At 41.0% G+C, this 22542-nt stretch overlaps 2 protein-coding genes across 2 annotated transcripts; one reads left to right on the top strand and one right to left on the bottom strand.

Annotated features, from left to right (window-relative positions):
* Positions 1-898: 898 nt before the first annotated feature.
* On the bottom strand, positions 899-14547 carry tnfaip8l1 (tumor necrosis factor, alpha-induced protein 8-like 1). Its single transcript, XM_084011906.1, has 3 exons — positions 14241-14547; positions 2836-3116; positions 899-2072 (listed from the first exon to the last, which is right to left on the bottom strand). The coding sequence occupies exons 2-3, from the start codon at positions 3105-3107 to the stop codon at positions 1784-1786; spliced, it is 561 nt and encodes a 186-aa protein (XP_083868032.1). The 5' UTR covers positions 3108-3116; positions 14241-14547; the 3' UTR covers positions 899-1783.
* Positions 14548-15829: 1282 nt separating this feature from the next.
* cope (COPI coat complex subunit epsilon) lies at positions 15830-22483 on the top strand. The gene is made up of 10 exons (XM_084011901.1): positions 15830-15974; positions 16130-16192; positions 16311-16411; positions 17275-17427; positions 17882-17935; positions 18250-18331; positions 18550-18705; positions 21020-21088; positions 21742-21816; positions 22152-22483. The coding sequence occupies exons 1-10, from the start codon at positions 15873-15875 to the stop codon at positions 22203-22205; spliced, it is 909 nt and encodes a 302-aa protein (XP_083868027.1). The 5' UTR covers positions 15830-15872; the 3' UTR covers positions 22206-22483.
* Positions 22484-22542: the final 59 nt, after the last annotated feature.

Here is a 22542-nt window from a genome sequence, read left to right as displayed (position 1 = left end):
GGGGGGGGGGGGGGGGGGGGGAAGAAAAAAGAGACTGCATTTGGAGTAACATCAGTCTTCGTTTCTTTGGCAGAGCCGCGGTGGATGAAGTTAAAGTTTCAGCAATCCTATCTGGAAAAGCACAGCGCTTATTACACGGCTCAATTCCAATTCTCTCACAGGTACACACACACACACACAGAAACACACACACACACACACAGAATACAAAATGAGGCCGCGGTACAAAACAATCTCCCAGACAGACTCCGTGATACAAAAAAAAACAAAACACATAGACAAAAAGGAAAGACAGCTATTATGTGAGGTTCAGGAGGGATAGTAACTATTCATATTCTCCTTTATAAGGAAGAAAAACAACAATATCTTTCGCTCCATTAAAAGGACTTGCATTGCGCAAACAGAGATGGTTATCTCCATCACATTACATGAGGCTGCTGTCTGGTGAAATGGAGTGGCTGCTCGGCGGAGGCAGGCTCCGGGCCATTATACCACCCCAGAGTGGGGAGCTGTAATTGCAGCGGGAGAGTACAATCAGGTACTGTGTTTGTCTCTGCTCTAATCTCCACACCCTGCCCGGCCCTATTCATAAACACGGAGCTGCGGTTTTTCGTCCAGCCTTTCATCCGACTGCTCATGGGGAGTCGGAATCTGTCAGAATCCGAGTCTTAGTGCCTTTTGGAGAAACCCGAGGCCAACGTCGGTAAGCGAAAACACAGCTGACCCTGGGCTCCAACATCTATTATGACGAGCATTTTTTTTCTCATCTGTGATCGCTCTTTATTCCTCTCTGACAAAATGCCAGAGCAACCTTTACTTGCACATTGTGCCGCCCCCCCCCCCCCGCTGTGATTATGACATTTACAGTCGTAAAGTTGGAGGGTTGTGTTTTTTAAAAGAGCAGATGACCGTACAGCCAGTAACACATTCGACAATACACAGCACAATCAAATTCCTTCACGTTTATGGTCCCCCCATGACCTAAATACTTCATCTTTGTTGTGGTGGCTGTAAACCAGACTATTAAAAAACAAAACTGGGTTTATAGGTGCCTTCCAAACAAAAGCCCTGGCCTCTCTACAAAGTGAAGTTCAGTGCTGTAAAATGCAGGCTAAGCAGGATTCCTCAACTGCTGTTTCACATGGATTCGTTATTGCAGGAAAGTACAGTACAGCGCTTGTTCAGGATCGAGTGCAATACTACTTAAACAACAAAAAAAAAAATCACTTCTTTATCCTTGGTTATTTGGAAAAGACGTGAACTCACTTTCTTTCCTCTCCTGGCCACCGCCCCAAACCATTCAGGTCCATTAAAAGCTCCTCACGGAGGTACGACTGAAGGCCTGTGCCGGATTCATGCCTTTTTGATTAAGTAAGAGAGCAAGCAGAGCGCCCTTGGAATGAAGACAAAAAAAATATCTTCTTTTTCAAGGCACAGTTGTCAGGGCTCCTATCCCTAAATATACTGATAAGAGCATGAAGTTTTACATTCAGTAAAAAGAAAAAAAAGAAAATCCTCCCAAACATCTGCTGGGTTTTGTTTGCTGTGGAATAACAAAAAGTCAGGCTGGAAAAGAAACAGACTTTGGACTAACTAGACGAGATACAAAAAAAATAATTCAGTGTTACAGTAACGGCTGAAAGGCACACAAACACAAAGCAACACATTATAAACACAAATGTCCATGATTGTCACCTAAAAAAAAAAAAAGAAGAAATTTCCCAAGGTGGTAGATGAGGGGCGACTAAGAGGTAATGGTGCCAGATGACGAGGCCGGTGGAGGTCAGAGGTTCCCCTCGTCCAGCATCTTGTTGACCCCGTTGCAGATCCTCTGCAGGTGGCCGCGGTAAACCTCCGAGGGCCCGTAGAGAGACGCCAGGAAGTCACAGTCGGCGAAGTGATTGAACACGTGGTTGACTCTCGAGTGGCTCTTGGCCGTCAGGTGGCGTTTGATGGCCTGGTGCAGCAGCTCCCGACAATCATTCAAAATGGCGCTCATGACGCGGCGGTCGAAGGTGAACTCGATCTGATGGAAACTGACCGCCGTCATGGCCAGCGTGTGGACTTTCTTCCTGCGAAGACGAGAAGAGAGGCTGTCAGTTTTTCTAATTCGGAGCGGCGGAAGAGAGTAAAAATAGAAACTGTCGTCTTGTGATATTTCTTCAGGAAAAAATTCGCAACTCCCCTCTGCCGGTTCTAGTGCCCGTCCTTCGCAGCGATGCATCGCCATGCTAATATAATCACCATTCTCCACACTGTGCACTTATGTCAGCTTCACATGCCTCCAAGCTGAGTTTTACTTTTCTTAGCGGGAAATATATAAACTGATGTAAAAGCCAATTTTCTTAATTTGCTTACATCAGCACACACAAATACACTGGAACTGCAGTTCCCTCCACTTGAAGCTCTCAACTAGAACCAGGTCATTGTTGTTTCACAAGGTTCGTCACCTTCTGATACACAATATAGCAATAATTACATATACGGTAGGATGTGACTAAAGCTCTATGTATTAGATGATTATTCTCACTGCAATGAAACATGGGGCTGATTGAAAACATGTCATCCATTAAGAAATAGATCCTTAAACCACAAATTGTCATTTTTGTTTGTGTACTGATCAAACAACCCCGATACACTTTAGTGTTAGCTTGCAAATGTTTCTGAACTTTGACCAGAGCTAGGCTAGCTGTCACTTCCAGTCTTTATGCTCAGCTAACGGTAAGCTATCACTTCCACTTGCACCGACATGAGTGTGGTATCGAAATGCATTCTCGGTGAGGAAGCGAAACGGTGCGTTTCCCCGACGTCTCGATATATTTATTGAACGCCTACCTGAAGTTCTCCACCAGGATCAGCTCCTCGGTGTTGAACTGGTTGTTTCTGTAGAGCACTCCCAGCTTCACAACCATCTTGATCAAGTTCTTGATGATCTTCTGGGCCTCTTTGCGGTTGCGCGTGTACTCCTTGGTGACGCGGTACAGCTCGTCCAGCACCTCGCTGCTGGTGTCGTCGATGAAGAGGTTGGCCATGCTCTTGGTGGCCATCTTGCTCATCAGCTTCTTCTGCGCCTGCAGGGCTAAGCTCTTGGTGCTGAAGGAGTCCATGGTCCAAGTCTGGGTCAAGACAAGAAAGAGAGGGGGGGAAAAAAAGACTGATATGAATAGGCGTTCCTTTTCCAAATGAGAATTTATGTTTTTCACAGATGTTTTATGAAACCTATAAAATGGTTTCTTAGATAGCAGCTCAGCCGTTCTCATGCAATGTGTGAGGTTATTGCAAATAACATTTACTACTAATACTGTTTAAACTGTGGGGCCAAGAACCCTCCCCTTTCTCGGATAATGAGCCGTGGCAGTTGTCAAATTAGTCCCGGCGAACCCTCTGGCTTGGAGCTTACAAGGTAGTTAGAGCAGAGTGTGCCATTACTTGTGCAGGAGTAAAGCCTGGTGCAGCACCAACATGCAAAGCAGAAAACGTAATCTGGAAGTCTCATCTGCTAAATGCATTCGGGGAACGGGATGTGCATGTGTGTGAAGGTGAGCAGGAGACGGTGCCAACTTACTCACTGCACATATCTTGCGTGATTTATGTATGGTGTTGTTTCCGTGCGTGTGTTTGGTGCTTAAACAGAATAGTGGCGGTGATGAGGGCCGTCGGCTTTCACACTCCCGCTGATCTCCTATCAAACATTTCAGCAGCCGCGTATCAATGCTACCGCGGGTCACCTCGTAAGGTTTGTACATTTGTTGTTTTGAAAAATAAAATTAATCTATTTTCCCGTACGCTCCCTCTCCCCAACCTTGACGGCTCTCAGAGGATAACCTGGGAGGACGTGAGATAAAGCGGTCCTCCACAATGTCAGCACAGATGGAATGAATGAGGATGAGGACATGGCCACGGTTTCAAAAAAATGAGCCTTAACACAATTACACAAAAAGAACCTAAAACTAATTAGTCTATCATAACACAACTCCCTAGACTTGATTTTAAAATTGGCCTGAAACTGCCAATTATTTTCATTAACAGATAGAAAAATGCCTGTTGGAATTAAGCAGAGCCCAATGCAATATCTTCAAATTGCAAACACTTTAAAATCGTAAGATGGCTATTTTCCAATGATTTCTTCACATTTGCAAAGCTGGAAGCAGAGAATGTTTGCCATTTTTGCTTCATGATTGACTTAGACAATTAACTGATTTTTAAAATTGCTTCATTCTCTGACCAGCTAACAATTTAACTTAAATGCAATGTGTAAGATATGGCCAAAATTTTGGTTTAAAACATAAAAAAATATGAACTAACATTACCAACACAACGTGAAGAGGCAACAGTGTCTCTGTATTGTGTTGCACATATACAGTGAAATTAGCATGCTAACCAGCTAGCCGTCGCCCAGCCTGTCTTGTAATACAGCTTGTACATTGAGAGAAAATAGAGAGTCACTGGCGCTGCAGTTTGTGCTGGCTGAATATGAGCTGCTACAGCCCTGCTAAGGTCTGCCGCGCCGACACAAAGGGTCGGTACCATCAAATCAATCAATCAATCAAAGTGTCAGATACTTAAAGTTGGGTTTCAATGCTTGATGCAATTCATGCTCGATCTCCTTTTCTTTTTATTATTTTGTCACTTTTAAATCATACCTTCATTAGGCAAGTAATTAATTCTACTTTCATTCTAGGAGTGTCATTATCAATTAACATACCAATTATTTGATTAAACAATTAATTGTTTTATCCCTAAAATGACAGAAATTAGTGGGAAAAAAAGAAGAATTTTCAGTTGTCAAGGTGACACCTGCAAACGTTTCATTTTGTGTGACAAACAGTCCAAAACAATAATGTAAAAACTGACAAAAACAACAAATCCTCACATTACAGAAGGTAAAATAGCAAAATGGTGTGAGTTTTTAATAGCAGATTCATTTTCTGTTGATTGACTTACTCGTTAACTTTCTTCTTCCTCACTTTCTGGTATATCAGCACCAAGAAGCAAGTGTTGAATCCACCCGAGGACTTAAAACACCCCATTTCTCTCAGGAATGATGCAAATATTCATGCAAGTAAGTAAAACATTTCTTCACCTCAGGGGGAAAAAAAAACAGTCAGCTTTTATTTCCATGCATCTCCCCATCACTGACATGTAATGTGAGCATAATAGGTGACTGTCGAGAGAGAAAACTAAATCATTTTATCCAAGCAAAGTGTCGCATTCACATCACAATAGGGGTTTAATCTCCTCCGCATGAAAGTAGCCCTAAGCTCAACAGAAATTCTGCATGATTGGCCAATAGCCTTTCCGAGAGCTCGAGAATAATAAAAAACCCCAATGCAGGAGACTTTCTATTAGCACAGCAGACAAAATGAAATGAATGGTGACACATCCCTGCTGTTTGACTTGTGATTTTTACTGTTAGGTACTAGAAGGCAGTGCGTTTGCCGCTACAGTGTGTGACTTTCATTCCCCCCTCTCTCTCTCTATAGCTCTCTGCAATGCCTCTCCAAGAATATCAATAAGACTCCTTGGAGAGAGTGTCAGCAGGATGCTTCCCAGGGAGGAGACACATGAGGAGAGGGAGAGCAAAGACAGAGGAAGAGAGATTGAGGGGAATAGGGCGGGTAGACATATATATATATATATGGATATATAGTACACATGCTCACACATCGGGTGTGAAATGTAGTTGTTGAATGAGAGGTCATTTATTTTTACTGTCTCTCATGCTGAATGTAGTTTTACTTCCTCTCTCTTTGCAGGTGCTGGACGTTTAAAATCGGGCCCCTGCTCCGTGCTGATCAAGGATCACTGACAGATCCCCATCGACCATTTCACCAGGATTGTAGCTCTAAACTTGTCAGGCTGCACTTGTTACAGAAAATCCAGATCTGATGCAACGTGTGTGAAATGGATAAGAAGAAGAAGAAAGCCGCGAACGATCACAACGAAACAAAAAACACAATCGCTTAGTGCACCTGCACCGTCACCCTCTAATCACAACCGTGAGCCTCAAGAGGACAATCGCTTGTCATTGGCAACACTTAAGGGTTAGCCTGCATTTACCTTCCATCGCCGCGTCCTTGCCGATGGACGTTTAATAGTTTAGAAAAGTGCAACTCGGTAATGGGCACATTAAGAAAAGCAACCCTCTTTGTCGGATTGGAGGGTGGTTTGGTGTTGCTTATTAAATTCCACTCTCGTCGGGGGCCGGGGCCAGTCACAACCCTGTGTAGCATGCTGACAAACAAGAGGAAAAAGGGATGAGAATGTTTGTCTTCCAGACCCACGAATACAAACACTTTAACATGGTGGCACTTGGGATTGACCGTCTGAGGTTTAACTCAAAGATGACGAGTGACTAATAGACTCCTGGCACTCTTATCTTAAGAATGGAGGGAGACGCTCACTCCTCTCACTCCCCCCCCCCCCCCCCCCCCCCACTCCATTTCCGCAAAACGGGACTACTAAAGGCCTCATGAAAAAAAAAACGGCCCTCAGGGAAGAAGTGCTCGGAGTGATGAAAAGGTTTTCAATCAAGGAATCTTTTTTTTTTTTTTTTTTTGGGTGACTTTGCAGCATGAGAGTGGTTTAGTGCCAGATTTAAATGGTCTGTGAAGTCCAGTGCCCAGGGACAGCCTGGCCAACACTGACACAGCATCTCCATAGTATTTATAGAGGCAAAATCTTAACGGATTTAAGGCAGGACTAGACACGACAGCAGCAAAAAAAACCTGCTGAGTGTTATACAAAACACACCAGCCACAGCCATGCCTGCATACAGAAATCACACACACACACACACATGTACGCACACACATACCGCCGGGTCTGCTCTAAGCAGCTGAAAATGAAAAACAAAGACAGATTGCAGCAGCCAACAGTCCCGCAGCATAATTACAGCAGTTAAACAAGCTACAAAATCACCAACAAGCTGCTTTAAAAACACTCGCAGAGACATGCAGGCTAAAGCTCAGCGAGCATAACTCAGGGAGATGAAAACGGACTGTACGCGGCGTTGGACGTCTCATGACAGTGAGGGAGTCTGGGTAATGCACCCGCTCCAGGTGCAGGCAGCCTTGGCGTGACAGCCTGACGGAGGGATCGAGGTAAAAAAAAAAAAAGGGCTTGTGATGACGAAGAAAATAACCCTCCTCTCCTCTCTTCTAGTCCTCGGAGGATTGTTGGAGCTGGGTCGGGTGAAGCTGCACGGGCCCTTTATTATCTGGCTTTAAATTGCTTTGCCTCTGTGATTTTTAGGGCAGGTAAAGCTGATGTCTGTATTGGGGACACTTCAGCAAACAGCTTTTTCCCCAATTCATTTGGGAGAAGGGGAATAAGTGGGATGACAGCTCCTACCGGCTGTCGTTTTCATTTACAATGCGGCCGTCGTGGAGACCTTTCAAACTGACGGAGTGAACAAGGGCTGTGAAGAATGACTTCCCCGTCTTGAAGCACTGTGTAGCTTGTTTATTTGAGAGTCCAGGAGCCGACTGCAATATATCGAAAACTATTACTGATAATTAGCAATTTTCACATTAGGAGTTGCAATTAGACAGCGATGCCTTTCTACCATTTTGGCCCAGACTGAAACTATTGGATGGATGGTCATGAAATTTGATCCAGACATTGATGATTCTCCTCAGAATGTACGGTTAGCACTTTGGTGATCCTCTGACTTTTCATACAGAGCCCTCCGCAGGTCAAAATGAGGTCTACTTTGGTTTATACCTGTTTTTTTAGCAAATGTTAACACACTAAAAACAAAACCAAGATGGGGAACATTGTAAAAATTACCTGCTCAACATCAGCATATTAATATTTAACTCAAAGCACCACTGTAAAGCACTACCAAGCTGCATGCTGCAGGTTCTTACACTTGTTTCTTGTTAAATACTGGATCCTTTAACCCTGAATCCTTTAAATGAAACAACAAAAGAAGGAAAAATGACTTTGCTTACAACTAATGACATTATTCTAAAACAACAAACTGTGATTTGGGGGTCTGGCGAAGATATTTCTCCTTTTGAAGTGGTCAAAAGCACCAAAGGGTTGTTTAAGCCATTAAAAATAATAATAATCACAGAAATGTTCATAATTTCAAAGAGCAGAAGAAGACCATTTCAAATTGATGTGTCCGATCACCAGTCCCACATCCTACTACATAGAAATTCAGTGATATGAAACAGAGAAAAGCTGACAATAATCATATCTGGGAAGCTGGAAACAGTGAATGTTTGACTGAACTAGATGCAATATTTGCCGCCTGTGTTGACTCACTCACCAATTGAGGAAACCAGAAAGGAGATAGCTCCTGAATAGTAATGAGAAATTCCACACGCGCTTCGACAGCTTAATAGCCGACGAATTAAATGTCCTGAGTGTTTTCTAATTTTATTAAGAACATTCATGCAAAATGAACAGTTTCAAGTGATAAAATAGGGGAAAAAGTAAATACATAATATGCTCCCATAGGCAAGGATCAGAATGTAAAGCATCGCTGATTAATGCGCCTGCTGGCTTTTTGACATTGTGACAGAAGCAATAATAGAAAAATGTAAAATTACATTATTATATTGTTTTTCTCCCAGCCGTACATGCTACCTGACATACCTTTTGGCTGCTCATATTTACAGCGCGGGAGGCATTGAGCAGGCTCCAGTCTGCAGCCTCTGCATCGATCGCACTTGTCAGTCAAACTAAAGCTGAGGTGCGACAGGTGAGAAACAGCCAGAAATTGGATACACCTGTAGCTCCCGCCCACTCTAACGCATGCCATCATGCCTCACAACAAAGAAAAGGCCACAGCACCTAAAATATCCCCACTCTGTTGCCAATCTTGACAGCATGGTGAGTGCTGATAACAGCCAGCATAAAGAGAAAACCCAATAAAGAACGTGTTTCTACACCACTTGGCCGCCACAAGTTGCTAAAAAAGCGTTGGCAGAGATCACAGAACTTTCCGTTGACACTTCATCTTTCGAGCGATTGGTTGATGGCAGCAGAAAATGTCACGACTTTCATATTCTTCAGGGATGAGTGGTCACATGGACTGGGGCACTGTGACCCTGACAGAGGCGACTCCATCAGCAGAGAAATCTTCACTTCTGTAGAATGGAAGTGGAACCCATTACAGAGAATAGCTCCGTATTTGTGGGGATTTACTGCTCTTTAAACATCCGCAGTTCTGTCATATTGCCTCGGCGTAATGTGTGTCCATGATTTCCTTTGACACCAACTTTTTTTTTGCACGATGTACTTAAAATATGATGTCAACATTCAAAGGCTTGATGAATATTTGTCAATTTTCTCACGCCTTCTCATTTTTAAAAGCATAAACCTTGGTGATGCAGATGTGTACCATGGAACAGAGACATCCCCATCTAGAGTCCCTCTACCCCACCCAACTACCCTGCCATGTGGTTTCATGCTGCTGTCCAGAAATAGAATATTTTCAATACTTAAAATGATAAAAAAAAAAAAAAAAAAATCAAAAATACTACTGGTGCAAACAGAATCAATTTAGGCCTGCAGCTAACAATTATTTTTATATTTGTTGTACTATTGTAGTGAGCGTTCAGCATTGTTGTGAGGGAAAACAAAAGCACTATCCTCTTTCTGTTTTCCTTACCAATGGTTGACGCACTTCCTTCCAGTTCCGTAAATTGAGCCATTCATTTTCCTACGACGTCAAATCCTGGACACGATTGCATAGTGAAGGCGAGGCTAATAGGCATAACTGTAAAATAATGACACTCTTAACGGCAATGAAGATTTACTTCATAATATTAAATTAAGGCAAAAAAAATCTGTCTTTTGGCACATTAATAAACTAATAATCACAGCTCTAAATCAATTAAATGCACGCTTTGAAGGGTACCTTAAATAGATGCATCAGTGTGTAAACAATATCTGCAGCCTTTAATGCGATCCTGCACAAAGGCTGTGTAACTGTTAAGCTGTAAATTAACCACGCTGGCAGGGATAATTGTTCATTTAAATATTTGATCAATTAATCCTTTGCCAGAAAAATTGGCAGCACAATTTCAGAGCCCACGGTTGTGTCGTTAAATAACTTGTTTTGTCGGAAGGAAGGGTCCAAAACCAGAAAATATTCAATTTACAATCACAGATCCTCACATATGAAAAGCTGGAACGAGTTATTGTTTGAGATGTTTGCTTGAAAAATTACTAATAATTAATAGATCATTAAAATAGCGACTGCTTATTTTTTCCTCTGGTTCAACTATCATTTCAGCTCTAATACCAAGGGAGCATTCAATCCACTCCTCTCTGACACCGGCAACAAAAACTAAACACGATAAAGGTAGTATTTATAGGAGGGCTGCAAATTTTGCGAGTGAAGGTGAAAAAAAACTGTTTTCCTATGACAGCTTTAATAAAAGCTTCATAACACTGCACAAAATAACAAGAAAACTAGACCCGAGAAAAAGTTTCTTCATCGTGACCAAAAGCATTACGGATGTCGTTAAAACTAGTTCTTATCTGGGAATCCTGAATCTCGCCGCAGATTCTCACCAGCTGTATGAAATAATCTGTCTCCACTTTGAGAAACAATAGACAATCGCGGTTGTTATATAAGGTACATCCGTGCTTTGTGCTCGGAGAGGACATGGAGCCACTCAAATAAGCTGTGCCGCTGTTAGGGAATCAACAGACGGGTTTCAGGACAAGTGAACCGCTGCAATTTCAGCTCTCACCAAGTTTTGTAGTGTTTGTCTCGCTCTTGAGATGTTGCATAAAAGCGCCATTGCTGTGTGTTAACAATCGTACATTGTGCGTCTGCTTAATACACAGACACACAGACACACAGACACACACATGAGAGCCATAAATACATCCAAACAGATAGACCGATGCGAGCGTACATCATGCATGCTTTGGGTGAGGTAGATCTTCATATGCTGGTTATGCGATGTCACTTTCCTTTCCTCCCACACAGTCATCATTTCTGCAGATCTGCAGAAAAGGAGGCAATCAGTGTGCCTTTCGCTCAGGCACCATGCCCCATGCTACCTTTTTTTTTTTTTTTTTTTAAACAGTTTCCTCAGATCCGCCAGAGCCCACTGTAAAATTAATAATTAACACATCACCATATAATGGATCGTGAATTAATAATTCAGCCTGACGATTTGGACTAAAATAGACCGGAGGCTAAGGGGAGTCTGCTGCGGTGCAACAGGTTTGGGCAGAGAAGAGGGACGGGGCTAAACGGTTGGACTGCCAGCACATACAGTAGGAGAGACAGTGACTGTAAACTGATGGCGTTCATTTAGGAACATCAGTCAGTGTTACGCATGTATAATGAGGCTGGGAATACAGTCGCTGCTGCGCTGCCTGAGGGCCAACACAACACTTACAGTTTGTTTTGGCATTAAAAACCAGAATAAATGTTGTTTAATGGTTACAAGTGAGCTGATTTAGAATCACATATCTGTGGAAAAATAGAAAAGAAAAAAAAAAGGCCACCCATTGTCACGACTTAACTTTGATTGCTATATGTCCAAGTTTTAATTACATATTATTTTCAATATAATTGGCATCTCAACAGCGCTGCACATAATGCCAGACATAATCAAGGTGCTAGCTGTAACTGGTGCTTGAGTTATGAGTGATGTCTGGGCCTATGACATTTTAATTAAGGCCACCGTAAGAGCAAGGCACATTATGAGTAATTTCCTTCACCTCGAGCCTCACTAGAGCATCATTTTTTAACCTGGTATGTCAATGGAGTGGCAAATACCAGAGTGCTTGGCTGTAAGAACTGCGGGGATGGAGATCAGTGAAAGCAGAGGGAGGTCCAATATGAGAGGACATGACTGTGACTAATAGATGACTCAAGTGGGATCTGAAACGTGTCTGGTCTATTGGCAAATATCGCCGTCCCTCACGCTCTCCATTTCAAACAATGTCATGATATTTTGCAGGTCCAGCAGCTCTGCTCTTTCTGACAAGGCCACACGCTCCGAGTGTTTTCTGGTTTCCAGGGAAACTGGAGGCCACCCGCGTGCTCGGCTGAACTTTGCAGCCTAATAAAGGCTGGTCAAACACCTCGCTTGTCGTGTCGGTGAGTTACCATGGATTCTCCTCTGTAGATACAACAGTGTCGGTCGCCGTTACTGCTGCAATTTCCAGCTCGGCCTCGAATAACACTTCATGAAGAAATGTCTGGCAACGTGACTGTATTGTCCTCTCGGAGGAGGGGATCTGCTCAGACACGGTAACAATTAAATATACTGTACTTAGACAAGGCACACCAGCGTTTGCTTAATCCCACTATTGACTGGCAATTATCAGATATATCGTTATTATTTCTTGTCTTTCTGAATCATGTTGTGCTGAAACAAAGCTGTTGTGCAGCACATGATTATATGATTAATGATAAAGCAAATGCTCATTAAAACCAGTCATGAATTACATCTAAATTAAAAGAGTTTTCAGTTATATTGCATTTCACTTTCATTATAATTATTACTTTAGGAAAGAAATCCCATCACCACTCACTAAAGATTATGGTGGCACCTTCTGATTTGTTGTTTTGTCCGACCATAAGTTCATAACCCAAATATATAAAATTTATAATCAAGACATTGGCATCTTTAAAGGGGTCAGATGCCATAAAAAGGTTGGAGACCAATGATTTAGCCTATCATAGAATAGTGCCAACGCAATTTGCATATAACAATTTCCAGAAGCCAAAAGGAGACACCTTCAAATGGTCAATTATCTAATTAACAGTCCAAACCCCAAATATATGCAAAGTACAATGACATAAAAAAGCAGCAAATCATAACAACTGAGAAGCTGAAACAAGGGCATTTTTGCTGGAAATGAATAAATCAACAAACCCTGGATAAATAAACTAATAATGACTGTTCTAGATTATTAAGACTGTATATTTACATATATTTATACAGAATATGTTGCCCTGCAGTTATTCTGTGATAATGATAATGATAATCAGCTCCATGTCAGCTATTGCTTACCAACAACAAAAAGACACAAAGGACTCTTGGGCCACTAAAAAAAAAAAAAAAAGAGCAGGTCGAAAAAACGCCAATTCATTTCGCCACTGATCCAGCTAATGCACGGAGAGAGGAAACTCCCAAGTCCTGATCCAAGGCCATAATTCATTTGACATGTCTGTCGAGGCTGTGCATGATAATGTGTGCCGCTACCTGCCAGAGCCCCGGCTGCACAGTGGAGCCATTCATCCACACTCAAACCTTGTACTGGACCAGAGCTTTACAATGTAAACACAGCAATGTGTTACAAAACATATCAGTGTTTGCAAAACACATGGCTTCAACCCTTTTTTGGGTTTTTTTCCCCCTGGACATGCAGTGGCAGATTACACTGGAACCACAGAGAGGCTTGTTACATCTTTAAATAAGACGCAGTCCCTTGACATTTGTTCAATTTCTTCAGAATTGAACACAACACACAACATTATTGTAAAATATTGTATCAATTAGTCACATTATCTGTATGTATATACAAACATGCACGCCTTGCAAGGTCAAACATGTTTTTAATTGGATGCTATGGATGGGAAGATATCCAATTTTCCAATCATTGCTAATGTTTTACATTACTTTATCAATATATAATACCTGATTTAAAAAAAAAAAAGAACAGTAACCAGTAACAGAACAGTGAAATGAACAGTAATCTACCACATTATGACCCCCGCCCTCCCCATGAAGTGAGTCACACAGTTCCTCATTTTGTCTTCCAATAATATGACGTTGTTCATAAATAGCATTGTGTGTCTATCTGTTGCCTAACTAATACAACTGTCAGCCAACTGTCTCTCAGGTTGCCAACGCAGTCAATAAACTCCCCCAAATCAACTTAATTGCCAAGACAACCGTCACACAATCGCTTTAAGGCCATGTCTTGTTGTTGTTGCTAGCTTAATGATGAAAATGCTATATTTGAATCACGTCCTCAACTGATAAGCCTGACCGTTACTTCCGCTAAAATAAATAAATAAATAAAAAAAGTCCAAGAAAGACAAGTGAGCTAGCAAACAAAACTTCGTTGACTTCACATTTAGTTTGTTGGCGGTGAAAAAAAAAATGCTGGTCAACAAGTAAACATTTTTAACGGGCTAATAACTGGATTTGACCACAGGCCGCTGATGATAGGTGACCCGTTATTGTTTGTTCGCGAGTTTGATTTAAAAACCGCTCGACCGTTAAAAGCACCGGCATGGAACTCACCTTTTCTTGCCCCCCGTCACCTCAGTGGGACACGGCGGGAGTGGTCAGCCAACAGTGTGATAACTTAACTCTCAAACTAAATCGCCCAAGTCTTCATCCTGTCTTTGCGGGGAGATACGTCGCTTCACAGCATGTTCTCTGGTTTTGCTCGCTTGTTTTCTGGAGCTCCCGCGATAAAAGAAACACGTCTGTTCCCCCCCTTTTTTTTTTGTTCTGTAACCGTGTAATCCGGCACAGAGGTGTGTGAATTATTGAGAGTGTTTTCTTCTACCGGCTGTGGTGAGATCGGTTACAGGAGTTAGTTGTAACCCGAGTCCTCCTCCTCCTCCTCCTCCTCCTCGTAAAAAAAAAAAAGTTTCAAACTTGAGAGGGACCTGGAAATCAACAGATTGATGCTGGCTTGGGCCAATGAAGGAGCAACAAGGGGAGTCGACCGAAAGAAAGGGCCATTTACAACCAGAACATTCCCTGCCCCCATTAACCGTTTCCAGTAATTATCCTGGTCCAGTCCCCCAGTCCCAAGGCTGAAAAGTTCCCAGAGGAAACGGTGTTTAGAGGAACAATGAGCAGGAAATGCGGGGAGCAGTTTTTCTGTCATGGACAAAATGATATACTGGCATGAGTTACAACTAGCCTACATGGGATAAACTTCATTTTTGGGGGGGTTACATCACAATTTTGTAACAAACCAAAAAAAAAAAGGCAATAGTTTTATAGCATTTAGCTGATTAGTAAATTAACACACTGATATTTTGCCAGCGGATGTTTTTAGGATACAGGAAGTTTGTCATCCGTGAGGAAACAGGAATTCCCCAGGTCAAAATAGCCTCCTTGCATTGTTACTTAAAACGCTGAGGTAATTGGACAGTGTTGCTGTCATATGCTGTAAGTTTCAGGCACACATTGCCAGAAGGCCCAAGTCATAATCTCACTGTTATTAAAGCAATACATCGAGCCAATTTATGTTTATATATTGTACCGTGAGATGAATTAGTGTGTTGCTGCAAATCTCAGTCATAATAAAACACGACACCTGCAGTGGAGGAATTGATCTGGCGCGCCCTCTAGTGATATAATGGCATTAGTAGGGTAAGACTCATGAAATATGCAGAAAGTAAGAATCAAAATCAAGAAAAATATAAAAACAAATAAATAAAAACAATGCGGGGAGGAAAAAAAATCTAATTTATATTTAATATATATATTTAAAAAAATATATTAAATATGATTAAATTATTTCAAAAGTCAGTAACATTTTTGAGAATGCTCATGTCTTCAGGTAAGCTGTTTTGTTTGAACAGAAGTCAGTAGTAGGTTATAATACAAGATCAATAAAATTAGGGGTTTATTTTCTGGAAAAGTGAGCATGATTAATCGATATCAAATATCGCAGAATACTTCACTATTGTGTACCTCGAGATATTGTCTTTTTAGGGCAAAGCAATATACATTTATTTAATTAATGTTTGTATTCCATCTATCTGTAAGTTATTATCAATTTACCCTCTGTTATCTCCGGATGTATGTCCGATCCCTTCGCTTTTGTTGTTGAACTCCACTTCCCACAATCCTTGGCGAAAGGCAGGGACGTCACGTACTTTTGCTACGTGTCAGGAAGTTCTGTAGTCAAACATGGCGGCGCAGCAGGGAGATGTTGATGAACTCTTCGATGTGAAAAATGCCTATTATATTGGCAGTTATCAACAATGTATTAACGAGGCTCAGAAGGTGAAGGTAAGTATCTAACACGGCGTCAGTTTAATGTTTTAAAATCGACTGTTTCGGCCGTTATTTAGCCTGCAGCAAACGGCGATTTCGAGCATCAATGCTAAACATGTTAGCTTATCTTTCTTCTTAAAAATAATGGCTGTTTTTCTTCTTCTTTGAAGCCGTCCACACCCGAGAAGGAGACTGAAAGGGACATGTTTTTGTACAGAGCATACATTGCGCAGGTATAACCTTTTTAAAGTATGATTTCCTCAAGTTACGTTGGACATTGTATGTGTCAAAGATATATCTAGACACATTCAGACTGCTCAACCTGACCTGTTGTGTTTTGTGCTATTGCAGAGGAAGTATGCTGTTGTCCTGGATGACATCAAGGGCAACTCTCCACCGGAGCTTCAGGCTGTCAGGATGCTTGCTGAGTATCTGTCCAGTGAAAGCAAAAGGTCAGAGCTCGCATCTTAGCTCAACATGGAGGGGGCATGAGGCCAATATGGCTACGCTTGTTTGTCAATAATAGTAGTAGTAGACAGTAGCTCAATACATTCATGGACATTTTAGGCAGAGGAATCTTCCAGTCAATATCAAAGTAGACTAAGCACCAAGTATTACAGACAGTTATACAATCACACAGTTTCTGGAATGGCTTTTTGACAGTTTCTTTACCACTTGAGCAATTATATATGGTGTGATGGTCTTAAGTGTCCACCAGAACCTAATTCTGCACACAGTACTCATGAAAACCATCTCTTATCTCTTTGATTCGACACATTACAGCTTTCAGTTTGATCTCCCAGGTATTGTCGTTAATTTAAAACTACTTCTGTGTCTCTTTTTTTGTGAAACGAGGGAACTGGTTTCATCAAAATGAGATATTCTTTGGTATACGCAACAGAATTATAGAATATACTTTATCCCCCAAAGTATTCAGTATATCACCCAGCCTTGGTCTTTACATGTCTAAATAAAGAAGCACTTTTCTACTTTTCTACATTTCTATGTTTTCTAGGAGTTCATGTAGAAACACTTTTATATTTCTATGACTATATTGTGTTTTTCTATTTGTGATTTGTCTGTCATAATGTCTGTGTGTTTTTTATACTGGGATTGCCGAGTGCCTGTCTGCACAAGAAATTTACCAGCTGGTATTAATAAAGAAACCTTGAACCTTGAACCTTGAAATGTAATTGTGTGTGTAGATTACAAAGCAACACCTTTTATATTCGTCCCCGATTGTGATTCATGGATTCTCTTTCGTTTAAAGTCCTTAATATCTCAACAGTTTTTCCGCTGCTATTTTCTCTTGCAGGGATACTATTGTTGCCGATCTAGACAAGAAGATGGCAAAGAGTGTGGATGCTGCCAACACCACCTTCCTCCTGATGGCTGCCTCCATCTACTACCATGAGATGAACACTGATGCTGCTCTCAGGACTCTGCACCAAGGAGAAAGCCTTGAGTGGTGAGAATGGATCCAGGTTTTACCTATAAAAAAGTCTCAGAAAGATTGTGTTCATGTTTAAAACTGCCTTCAAATCAGCAATTGAATACTTTTTGAAAACTACACAACATTTGAACTAAAATAAAGACTAAGAAGATTGTTTAATCCTTGCTTTGAAAAAATACAACCAACCAGATAATGTAAAATTAAGCGTAAGAATTACTGAAATGATCAGCTTTGGCTGCAATATCACCTCCACTAGATAGGGTTCTGATCAAAGGCATTGTATGAAAGGTGTCTCCAGAAAATGCAGCAGGTTTTTTTTTCTACCTATTTTCAGTATACAAATGGAAATAATTAGCACATCTGTGCCACAAGACTCAATGAAGGGTCTCTGAGTTTAATAGGTTACTTTAATTTGAAAGACAACATCCTGAAACTGACCAAGCTGACCTGAGCATTTGTTATTTTTCAGCATGGCCATGTCCATTCAAGTGATGCTGAGTCTGGATCGTGTTGACCTTGCAAGGTATGGCAAAACACACACGGTGGATGATTTGCATTTCATTGTTAGGTTAGATTTGATTAGGTGATTGGTTTATTTGACATTCATATCCATATTCAAATAACGAGCCAATCATACACGCCAACCTCGGTTTTTGAAGACTCATGGATAACATCGATGAGCTTTTTGAATGTATTTAGTAACGACATTTGACATTATGTCTGGAACTAACTAAGAACTAATAAACAGATACTTTGCATACACAAATATATACTGTCTCTTTGAAATTTGACTGTGTTGCTGGAATAGCTCATACATTATATTCTTCTCATATACAGGAAAGAGCTGAAGAAGATGCAGGAGCAGGATGAGGATGCTACTCTAACCCAGCTGGCTACAGCCTGGGTTAATATTGCTGTGGTGAGGAGTCCGACATTTGTATAACATCATCAAGATTCACACATTTGATATATTATTAAATGATCAATCATGAATCATTTGTAAACCCTCCGTACATATGAAATAAATGTCATATATCTGCATATATACCAAGTAAATTACATTCCTAATTTTCAGCATGGTCACTGCTGAAAACTCAGATTTCGTCTTGCTTACATTTGATTTAATTATTGTTCCAGGGTGGAGAGAAGCTACAGGATGCCTACTACATTTTCCAGGAGATGTCAGACAAGTACTCTTCTACACTGCTGCTCCTCAACGGGCAGGCGGCCTGTTACATGGCTCAGAACAAGTGGGAGGAGGCCGAGGGAGTGCTGCAGGAGGCACTGGACAAGGTTAGATGACGATAGTTTGTAATTTGTTTTTGTCCCTTTTCTTGTGTGTCTTCCTCACACATTAATTGACATCCTAATAGGGGTGTAACGGTACACAAAAATCTCGGTTCGGTACGTACCTCGGTTTTGAGGTCACGGTTCGGTTCATTTTCGGTACAGTAAGAAAACAAAATGCAAAATATAAATGTGCTAGTTGTTTATTACTTTTGTGCTTTTAACAGTAGGAACATGCACTGGAGCTAGAATGCTGCTCAAAAATATAAATACAAGTATTTAAAATATTTATTTAAAAAATAAAAATAAATCAAAATAACAGACTGTTTCTTTAAAAAAAAATCTCCATCTGATGTGCAAAATTGAACAGTTGCAACACTAAATAGTTTCAAGTTGTTGCTCAGATTAAATAACATGAATAAGGCTCAGACTGTTTTTTTAAAAACAAATCTTTTCTCCATCTGATGTGCAAAATTGAACAGGGCAGGGAGAGGCTGTTTAAATGCGGTGGGGAGCTGTGTTTGCACTAAAGGCGGGTCCACACCGGACCGAAAATCTGCGTCTTTGAGAGAGTCGGCGTCCGTGACATGAGTCTCCTTGGTGTGGTCGCTCGAATCGGCCCACGTCGGCGTTCATTTCAGCCGATTCAAATGTGTAATCCGCCATTCGAGTCGGCCATATTAAGTAGCCCGACTTCATTTACCGACGCGAGTCGGGCAGTCGGTGCGGTGTGGACCCGCCTTAACGCTACGCTCGTCTTTCTCCTCGTAGCGATGTTCACGTGGGGGTGGTGCCGTTTCAAATGGGTCAACAGGTTTGACGTGTTGCCAGAAATATACCCGACCTCACATGAACAATGTCGGCAAACCGCTTTGCCTAAGTGTTCCCAAACGGGAGACCTTAATGTCGCGGGAGGGTCCTCCAACTCTGGCTTGTTGCCAACGCTAGCGGCATTAGCCATGACGTCCGCTACTACTGCTGTTTATTGTGTCGCGGTGTGCGCAACTGCGCATGTGCGGCTGCAGCACGCTCCACAAATGCGGTCCTCTACTTAATATGTCCGTATGGAAACTCGTTCGGTACGCCTCCGTTCCGAACCGAGCACCCCGTACCGAAACGGTTCAATACAAATACATGTACCGTTACACCCCTACATCCTAAACACAGTGGTGTACAAACATGCACAGTTTATTCAGGTAAAACTCCCAGTGGCTTGTTTTTCAGGCTGGTGTTAGATTTATATATATATATATATATACAGTATATTAAATCCCTAGTGAATGCCTGCTAAACAGATGGCTTGTTCTAGAGGTGCTATGTTATATGATTACAGGGTTAAACCTCATTACAAAATGTGAGAAAGTGAGAAATGTTGTGAAGATGTGTGTCACTGTTTCACCACTGACCGACCGCATATATACTGTATATTTATATATGGTTTTACGGTATGTTTCAGGACAAGCAGTGTGGTCAGTAGAGTATAATTAACTGAAGTTAATGTTCTTCCAAAAGCCTTCTTCATCCAAGGTGTTATGCACTCATGGCCACATACATTTGAGTAAAACCAAACACACAGCAGCATACCAAAGATTTAACTTACTAATGAGGTTATTTAATTATAATATAATCTAGTATCATTACTCTCTAAAATGAGGCCAAATGTTTCCTGCTCTGTGGATACTTTTCTCAACCACATTGTAGGCAATTTGACCATTTTAGCTGTTTTCATTGTAACAGCAGATGGCACCACATACTCTCTTGAAGTCTGCAGTTGTAGATTAACCACAAACAGTTGGGTTTGACTATGGCACACAGTTCATCCACAAGATGCAACAAGTTATTTTATTGAAAGTTATGTCAGTGATGTTGACTTTTAAAACCAGACCTCTGTCAGACTCCCGAGATGTTTTTCTGTAATGACTTAAAACTTAATCAGTTAAGGTCAACTTAAGTGAATTTTTTCACAAATGTGTGTTTTTGATGAGCTTCCTCTTTAAGTTTTCCTCTTCCTTTTTTAATGGTTAAATGATTACAAAGTGATATTAATCTATTAATGTTATTTTCACTAAGCCGATAACATAGTATTATGTGGGTTTACATGTCAAAGCACCCGTTCTGCAAAACCATGGTGTTAAGTGGAATACATAAAAGGAAAAGAAACTTAAGAAGCTTAAAACTGAAACAGGAGATGACGAAGTGACAAGAATCTCTCTAAATACAGAGTAATTTTCTCTTATCACCACATATGTGTTTCTATTGCTGTTTGCTTTGTGAGGAATGACTCTCTAACTTTCTGTCCATCTCTCTTTCTCCTTTTTAGGACAGCAGCCACCCTGAGACGTTGATCAACCTCATAGTGCTGACCCAGCACCTGGGCAAAGCTCCCGAGGTGAGACTTTGGACCCAAAGCTGTAAATGATAAAGCAACGCTTTAACAGCCTTCAGTTTAGTATATTCCTTAAGATAAACATGTCTTCAGTCAAAGAGGACATGGAAATATCTTTGTTCAATAACGATCGTGTGCTTGGAGAGCAAGATGCTATTCTCAGCAATTTTATGTGAGTTTGCCTTGATTGAAGCAGCCAAAAGCATTCAACCGAGCAATCTCTTGATTGCATTTGTCCTCTGTCGTGAAAAATGTCACCCAAGCATTTCCACTGTTTTAGTGCTATGTGAGTATTACACCCTAGAACTCAGAGTTCACGAGATAAAGGCTCAATTATCTGTCTTTTGATGGTTTGATGGATTTGATAATAAGGCAAAAGAATGCTGACCGTTGACAAAGACGTCACTAAAACGTTTTCAACTGTGATAATCACTGATTGGAACATCTCACTCAAGGTTATGTGGACAATTTGGAAACAAGGCTTATCCTCTGAATGGACTTGTCTATGCCTAAATTTAAGTTATGTTACATTTTCAAATCAAAACCCCCCAAAAACAGATTTTAAGGGTCTTTAAACATTTTTTTTTTCAGAGATATTTTTGTCATTAACTTCATGTTACTTTCTAACGTGTGCATCTGTTTATATTTGCTCTCAGGTAACCAATCGGTACCTCTCTCAGCTGAAAGACGCACACAGAGCCCACCCATTCCTCAAAGACTATTTCGCCAAGGTAACTTGATTTATTGTCTTTTTGTTTTTTAATGCATTTCCTTCTGAGGGAGGCCACGAGAGCCATCCCCTGACAAGCCTTTATAACCATTAATAACTCATAATTTAATTACCTGGCTTGTTTGTTTTGAATGTTAGGCAGCATGTGTCCTTGGAGCAAAGGCAAATAAGAACCTTTAGTCTTTGTGCTGTAATTACACATGGGTGCAGATGTAAATAAACATGCTAAAACTGCGTTATACCATTGCTAAACAAATCGTGTTTGTTCAGTAGCACAGCTGGTCAGATATTTCCCCTGCTGTTTAACTGTTTGCTCTGCTCTTGGTTTCCCTGCAGGAGAATGAATTTGACAGACTAGCGTTGCAGTACGCTCCCATTGCCACAGCATAGGACGTCTGCTTTAACTTGACGCACATCAACAATGGACGTCGGCACAACACCACCAACTTCTCTTTCTAACTTGCAAACCTGTATTTGTTTTGATACTTGTCAGAAAAAAATATATATCAAATTGGTTATTTAAATGGTTATATTACCAGACTATCCCCCCTATAAGGGTGTAGACGAAACATGTCCATTCTTTATTCATTTGAATTTCTCTCACAGTAATCAATATGTCTGATTTAATGTAAGCATTCCTCTGATATGATAATAAATGTTTAATTGCAGTTTGAAGTGTGCATTATGTGTGTGCATGCACAACACCAGGCATTGAAACAAAATTCAT

This window comes from Eutrigla gurnardus (genome assembly GCF_963514095.1).
Source record: "Eutrigla gurnardus genome assembly, chromosome: 6".
NCBI lineage: Eukaryota > Metazoa > Chordata > Actinopteri > Perciformes > Triglidae > Eutrigla > Eutrigla gurnardus.
This window is presented reverse-complemented; position numbering and strand designations above follow the sequence as displayed.

Coding starts and splice junctions, on each gene's coding strand:
- tnfaip8l1 (XM_084011906.1), bottom strand. CDS start 3,107: ATGGACTCCTTCAGCACCAAGAGCTTAGCCCTGCAGGCGCAGAAGAAG. Junction 2,073..2,835: donor ATCCTGGTGGAGAACTTCAG/GTAGGCGTTCAA, acceptor TCGTCTTCGCAG/GAAGAAAGTCCACACGCTGG.
- cope (XM_084011901.1), top strand. CDS start 15,873: ATGGCGGCGCAGCAGGGAGATGTTGATGAACTCTTCGATGTGAAAAAT. Junction 17,428..17,881: donor CAAGGAGAAAGCCTTGAGTG/GTGAGAATGGAT, acceptor GTTATTTTTCAG/CATGGCCATGTCCATTCAAG. Junction 18,332..18,549: donor CCTGGGTTAATATTGCTGTG/GTGAGGAGTCCG, acceptor TTATTGTTCCAG/GGTGGAGAGAAGCTACAGGA.